At 32.2% G+C, this 8,197-nt stretch overlaps 1 protein-coding gene across 1 annotated transcript in view; it reads right to left on the bottom strand.

The window, feature by feature from the left end:
- Smp_136030 (putative anion exchange protein) overlaps window positions 1-8,140 on the bottom strand; it is a gene marked incomplete at its 5' end in the record, with an annotated part of 52,299 nt that extends 44,159 nt beyond the window's left edge. Inside the window, one exon of the mRNA XM_018789505.1 lies at window positions 8,003-8,140. Within this exon, the coding sequence (XP_018654942.1) occupies window positions 8,003-8,140 (138 nt within the window). The remainder of the gene's footprint in view (window positions 1-8,002) is intronic.
- Window positions 8,141-8,197: the final 57 nt, after the last annotated feature.

An 8,197-nucleotide genomic window follows, 5' to 3' on the forward strand; every position in this document is an offset into this window, starting at 1 on the left:
CAGACTTATATAAAGGCTTTTCTTTGGGACTGAATAACTAGGATTCCTATCGACGCTACTTCTGTTCATATTCTTCTCTATGAACCGGTCTGGGTAGCCATTTTTCAACAAAGTTTTCTTGAGGAACGCTAGTTCTTCGTTGATGCATTCTGTACTACATATCCGAAGAAAAGCCTTTATATAAGTCTGAAATTTAAAGGTGATCGAACATCAGATATAATTAAAAATCGTTTAACAACAACGATTAAAAGGACATTTAACGCTGCTAAACTACGAATAACCTTCACTAGTAAGAACTTAATTTCTGTATCCATAAAAGATAAGCTTCCGTGTTTGGTCGCCTCTATGTGCATCTACCAGTTCACCTGCTCTTGTGGAGCAAGGTACATCGGCCGTAGCCAGCGCTCGCTTTCAATTCGGATACGAGAACATATACCAGTTTGGTTCTACAATGGTGGAAAGAAAGCAGTTCGTAGCTCCATACTTGAACACTTAATCGACTGTAATCATTCGACGAATCCACAGTCTGATTTTAAGGTTGTTTATATGATTCGTTCAAATCTACCAAGATTTCTTCGGATCAAACTTTTAAAAATAGCCGAAGCTCTTACCATCCATGAGCTCAAACCACAAATATGCGTACAAAGGAAGTACGTTTTATCATTATCGTTACCATGGCCTTAATATTATTATTATTATTATCATTCTATTATTATTATTATTATTATTATTATTATTACTCTATTCCCCTTTACTTATGTCTTATATTCTCATTATTTTATTCATGAATACTCATCATATCACCTTATTTATTTATTTTACACTTCTATGACCTTTAATGACCTTTAATTATTGTAACCAAAACATTTTATTCGTCTTATTATATTCACTAAATCTATTGTTATTATTCATATTACGTAATCTAGTATTATAATCTTGGTTATTAGTGATCATATTTCCTCACGAAATTAGTACTTTAAGAAAACCTTTTCATATATATATATACACGATTGTACAGCTTGATAATAAATTCGTTGAAAAGAGATTCCTTCGCTGAACTCCGTGTTTTAATTTTAATGTTTAAATGGGAATTATATACCAATTAAATATATATAATTAAAACAATAAAAAAAGACATTTTCTTTTTGAAATTCTATTTCTATTACAATGAAATCTTTTTCAAGTCATAAAAATTTATAGTTGAAATCATGATTTAATTGAAGCTTGACCAACACTAAAGATAATTGTGGACGGTTGCTCAATTTCGTGGATTAGTTGAAGTAAGACATTAACACGGATGTAGATGCAGTGGTCTAGAGGTTAAGCGCTTGCGTGTGAGACTGATAGATCCTGGGTTCGAATCTCACCTAGCGGGATCGTAAATGGGCACTGGTGAGGAGTCCCATAATAGGACGAAACGGCCGTTGAGTGCTTCCAGGTTTCCCATGGTGGTCTAGCTTCAATTGACTCATGATTTCAACTATAAAATCAATATAATCTCCACAAACCCTTCTTCTGATTGTTGAAATGTAGTTTCACCTAATTTATATCTTTCATTTGATTTTATGCATAAAGTATATTCTATATTTGTTTATTTTATTTGACTAGTTAATTTTAATGATTATTTATACTTGACAGTTTACTATATAGTTTATTTATTATTATGAACTTCTTATTGTATTAACACTTTGTTGTTATACACATAACTACTATCTATAAGTGTTGTTTTGGTAGATATTCATTTAGTTTGTTGTTATTTATTACAGAAAAAACCAATTATTCTAATTTATGACGTAATGTCATTACGTGAATACTGACGTAATAGATATTGCAATAAAATTGATTCGATTACATTTCATTAGTAAGAAGTGAAAGCAAAACTAATTTCACAGTTGAAATCATGAGTCAATTGAAGCTAGACCACCATCGAAAACCTGGAAGCACTGGACGACCGTTTCGTCCTATTATGGGATTCCTCAGCAGTGCGCATCCACGATTCTTCAATTGACTTCAATTGACTCATGATTTCAACTGTGAAAATACTAAATTGTCCACAAAACCCCCTCTGATCTATAATCATATGCTCACTAGTGACTGACTTCAAGAGATATCTCCTTGAGTTCTAGTGGGAAGCAGTGGCCAGTGGAGTTCTACCAGGTCTGTTGTAGAGATATCAGCTCACTGAAGACAATTGGTGAACGGTCGCTCAAAAATCGTGGATTGGTTGAAGTTAGACATTAACACAGTTGGATGCCAGCTCAGTGGTCTATCGGTTAAGGGCTTCGGCTCGAGACTGATAGGTCCTTGGTTCGAATCTCGCTCGCGAGAGCGGATTCGTGGATGCGCACTGGTGAGGAGTCCCATAATAGGACGAAACGGCCGTCCAGTGATTCCAGGTTTTCGATGGTGGTCTAGCTTCAATTGACTCACGCTTTCAACTATGAAAAATACTAAATCTCCACAAAACCCCCTCTGATCGACAATAGTGATAAACTTTTTCTAGTATAAATGTCTGATTGGATAAACTATAAAAATGAAGAATTTGTTTACTATTTAATAAACTTTTGTATATCAACTTCAACTAATTCTACACAAAGGTTGTATATTAGTGAGTTTAACTTTGAAATAATAAAACCAATTATTAGTGAACATATTATTTGAGTTGATAAAATTGAGTTTTTAGATAGTTGAGATCATGAGTCGATTGAAGCTAGACTACCATCGAAAACCTGGAAGCATCGAATGGCCGTTTCGTCCTATTATGGAGCTCCTCACCAGTGCCCATTAACGATCCCGCCTCACGAGATTCGAACTCAGGTATGTATATACATATTTATATATACATATACATGAGAAGTAAAATGTTTATTTAAAGAACTTTAATGTAGTGAAAAAGAACACAAGTGGGGACAATCAAATATATTGGAACACAAAATTACAGAATATCTTAGTAGAAACTGAGAACTATACAGTAAATAATTCATGTGCAAATTGTCAATCAATCGTCTCAAACTTGATTATTCCTTCTTTTCTACACCAATCATTCTTTGTTCTCGTTCCCGTTCGTCGTTCTTCTTAGTCTTCTGCCTTCAGGTATTTCACTTAAGACTGATGATGCATACTACTTATATCTGTCGACATCAGTAGCACATGCCACAATAGCAGCGTTTCTGACGACTCATAACAGTCTATGAAATTTCCGTCAAAACCAATTCACATGAATTTGTATGTGTTTTTTCGTCAGAACTTTTAACTAAGAACTTTAATCTCTTCGTGAGATGTTATGAAATATTCCGTTTAATTGTGTTGAAGGTGATAATCCAAATTATATCATTAACAGTTTAATCCTACAAGGAATATTCATTTATTACTAATTAAGAGGATAATATAAGAATCATTTCGTCTTTTATCATACTTCTTTCTGCAGACCTCATACATATGTAATATGCTAAACAACTTTGTTAGTAAGTGATTTCATGATATAAACATGATTATGATAGAATGTTTGAACCCAAACTTTAAACCAAATATTCTTTATGAAGTTGAGATCATGAGTCAGTTGAAGCTAGACCACCATGAAAAACCTGGAAGCACTGGGCGGCCGTTTCGTCCTATTTTCGGACTCCTCAGCAGTGCGCGTCCACAATCCCGCCTTCGCGAGATTCGAACCCAAATAATTCGAACCAAATAATTTGTTAATGGAATCGATCTTCAGGTTATAACGTAACAGACTTTAAAAACAGAAAACTGACTAAAAGTGTATCAGGGAAATACGACGGTCAGTTTTATAACAAGTATTTAATTTAAATAGTTTGAGTTGTTAAATCACATATTAATTTCATCAGTGAATATAAGGTTCATAAAGCGAAAACAATCCTCCAGTCAACTCGTTTCTGCATCAGAAAACATTACGAATACTTCAGTGTTGCAGGAGTTTCTTTAAAAACTAATACAAGCAAATTTACATGAAGTAAATATTCTACTGTGCGATTATTCGATAACATTCACTTATCATAATGAACTTTGAAAACCATGCAAAATTCAAAGTATTTTTAGCATTCCAGCCTACTCATGGGAATAAGTGATAGATTTGAGTAAACGTTTGCTCTTAAGGTTAGTTATGTCAGAACAAGCTGTGTAAATAGCACGTAAGTTCTTTATGATGTGTAGTTTACCGACAGGTTGCTTCTGAATTTAAAGTATTATATTGATTCTTAATTCTCTTTTACCTAGATGTTTTTTATCAACAACACTCAAAGGAATTACATTATTGAGCTGTAGAAAACATTTTGTCTATTCTTGAATAAAGTTTAAATTTATAATACTACTGTATAAGAAAAAAAAGGGAGCCTAAATCTATATAAATTTCAAAGGTACAAACTTCCGGTCGAATATTAACATTATGTAAAGTAAATAAATATCTACCTCAAAGCATTGGGTATTTTTTTAGAAATAAATGTGAATTTATGCATTGTAACTAAATGAAGTAAGGATACCTATTTATATTGAAGATATGATATTTACTCATTTGTTGACTGATGACAGAATACGTCGACTGATTGCAATACCATAATATATCAGCATGAAATCTAATTTGTCGTAAATGTTTAAATTTATCCAAAGACGAGTCAGATTAATTGAAATTTATATCCTGAATTATATTGTATCTTTCATCTCAAAATATTATTACCTATTTATTCACTAATACATAACACGATTCGAGGTGAATATGATTTACTAGCTTATCAGCAAATCAAAAACATATCTTACTTACCTGCTACCCCTCGAGGAGGAGCATGGGCCGCCAACCAGCAATCTCTAAAATCTAATTCTCGAAAGCAGTGCACTTTTGTTTGAAAAAATACTTCGGACTTAATAATTAATATTTAATTTGGCGCTGATTTCGTCACGAATTTTCAGAATTAGATAAACTTGAATAAACCATTCGAATGTTTACATTTGAAAAATTAGATTTAAAGATCTTCGAATACAATATGTATGATGTTTTAAATAACAGATTGAAACAAAGCAACAGTCGTCAGCACAATAAATCGTTTATATAAGTTTAGTTGTGCTTAAAACTCACATAAAATGAATACAAAAATATTATCTGAAGTATTAATTTAAAATATCTACTACCATCTTATACTGAAATTTTACAAATATTCGCTTGCAATTTGAATTTTTACAAACTATTATAACAGTAAATTATTTTCCTCTTAAATTCATTGGCTATTGTTTACTTGAATCTTCCCGTTGATGTTCAGAACTGGAATTGACCAGTCTCTTATCGGCATATTTACACACTGTGCGTATTGTCTCGATATTGCCTTAATTGACATGTATTGTAAGCAAAGATGGATAGTAACTAACAGTGGGATCCAGGACGCATTTTTCGTCCTATGCGAGATTTGTCGGCTGGATGTATCTGCAAGTCGCTATCAGGACTCAGTAGCTAAGTGGATAACGTGTTAGCGTTTGCAGCAAACGGAACTGGGTTCAAGTCAAAGAGTCAACATCAACACTGAGATGCATGTGCATCTAGCTGACGAGTCTCAAATAGGACGAAACGTGCGTTCTGGATTCCTCCGCTGGCCACCATTCATCTTTGCTTATGTTTTTGTCTTTATTATTTAAATGAACAAGGAAAGAAATTATAAAGGTATTCGACATCTATTTAAACAATACGAAATGAAAATTATGGAAAAAAGTCATTGCAATTGGTTACAAATTATGTCAAAAAACATCGTTTGTATCTACAGGGAATAATCAACGTTACTACACTTGTTACCCTTTTTTGTAAATGGTTGTTTTCAAGGCTTGTTCAAGATTTTTATATAATTACAATTTCGAAGTTCACTACATCTTAGTTCTTTTTAGTAATCAAGTTTTGAAATCATTATTTTTACATCTAAACTATGAAAATAATTTTTACTGTCTCATTCTTCATAGTGTCGTTGTTTAATAATAGTTCAGTCATATGGAACCTAGAACGTGGCATAGATGTACAGTGATTTAATTTCTCAAGCCATAGTAATATATTAATGTACTAAAAGTGGTATTAGCATTAGTTGGGGTCGAAAAGATTAGACATGAGACATGATTTGGAGGGGAATATGGATTTGTGTAATCAAGAGAAAGTTTTAAAATAATTAAGAAACCTAGGATCTAAGCGAAGATAAATAGTGAAATCATCTGTGCTATTCCATACGGTTCTTCACCACATGATCTAAAGTCGTCAATCATTGGTTATGATAATCATTCAAATCACAACCAAGTAGTCAAAAGCTGTCTACATGGCTTATCACAACTATTGACGAATTTATCAATTATTGACATATCTTTTTGACCTTTACTAGTTATTAAAATTTCTTCTACATTAGCTATCAGCGCAAGTCAGGGTAGGCCATGTTTGGACATACGAAATAAATACCAGGACAAAATGGCTCATAAGTTATTTCGAATTTTCAGCATTTGTCTGATTAACGACAATCCGCAGTGTAAACTGTAAAGCATAGTATAGTTTAATATACTTGACGACCACTGTTATAAACATACTGAAGAAGACTATGAATTCTTTATATTCTAGACGATTTTATGAATGCTAATTCAGATTATAGTTTATGACACTGTAAAAACGTAAAAAAAGTTATACGAAATTATTATGAGAAGATACTTGATTATTTTCATTACAAACTGGTAAGTAAAAGAAGCAATACATATAGAACATGTTTGGTAACCTAGTGTATTACTACTCACGAGTTGCTATTTAAAAAGGTAAACCTGCGGAATTTAATAATACAGAAAGTACTTTCAGCAAAATGACCTTGTTCAATGGATTAAAATAAGAAAAACAATTATAGAGTATGAAAGATTTTGTTAAGGGCTAGTTTGAATATATGACATTTAGTTTTAGATATTAATTAATCGGGATTTATAGTCTGTGGCATAGTCAATCTAACCTACTTGGCTCATGCAATATAGGACGAAACATCTGTTTAGTGTTGTTTGTATTTCAGTGGTTCCATATCTGATATCCCTATGTAATAGAACTAATTTCAACATAGTGATACATTTCTGCTCTGTGCTAATAATTTCATTACTCCGAATTAAACACTGAAAACAAGACTACTTCGACTCTTTTCTTTTCCCTGCTTCACTGACTAGGGTGAAAACACCAGTTTTGTAGATGAAGTTTTTCGATATTGGTCTTTTGTAATCAATCTAACTACCTTTTGTTTATCGATTATATATCATTAAGAAATGATTAGACTATTCAAACTGAGTATTTGCGGTTAACACAAATGGTCGTAAATATGTATCGAAATTCCATGCATAGTGTTTGTACTGAATAATTTATTGTAACAGAACTTCAATCTAATCGATATTAGTTTGTTTCTCACAAGTTGTGATTGAGAATGTATATTCCTAACTTCTAGTAACATCATCCCCGAATAAATAACCATTGATCAGTAAATGCACGATTAGTGTAAGTTTTGTAGAACATAAATGTTCAGTATAGACGTTTAACATTTTCGATACTTGTCAAAACCACTTGTTGAGGTGCAATTTATTTCATACATATATTTAGTTCATAGTATGGACTTTTTTTATACCCATTTATATCGAAGTGAACAAAAAAATATTGGTGAAAAATCTAAAAGAACTTAAATGAGTTTGAAAAAGTATGAGTTCGAATTGCAATAAAAACCTACTTAGATGAATTTATAATAGACTGCTTCTGTGTTTTTGCTAAGGTTAGTTTCATAAGCAACATCCGAGATAATGATAAGCTGTCCTTAATAACTGATAATTATACCTTTCATTTCTCAAAAGGTTGGAAGCGTTCACAAACTAAAAGGTCATTACTCTATAGACTTATGAACAAAGTTTTAGAATAAGTTACGTTGAAATTGACTATTTCCGTGTTGTTCTCTTACAGAATAATCAGTAGTTGAAAGTGACCAATGAATAACTCCCAGAAATTTCTAAAAAACATAACCAATGCACCTCTACAAACAATCTCCTGCTGAATATCTTGTACACTGATTCTGGTTGGAATCAAACCATTTTTAAGTGGAATAGGCAACTGATCACCAACAAAGTATTTACCAAGATTGTGGAGCCCATTTGATTGCATAACGTTAAAAAAATTTGTTCAATGTTTGACTGACCATTGATATTTTTTTGTTATTTT

This window comes from Schistosoma mansoni, chromosome W, assembly GCF_000237925.1.
Source record: "Schistosoma mansoni strain Puerto Rico chromosome W, complete genome".
NCBI lineage: Eukaryota > Metazoa > Platyhelminthes > Trematoda > Strigeidida > Schistosomatidae > Schistosoma > Schistosoma mansoni.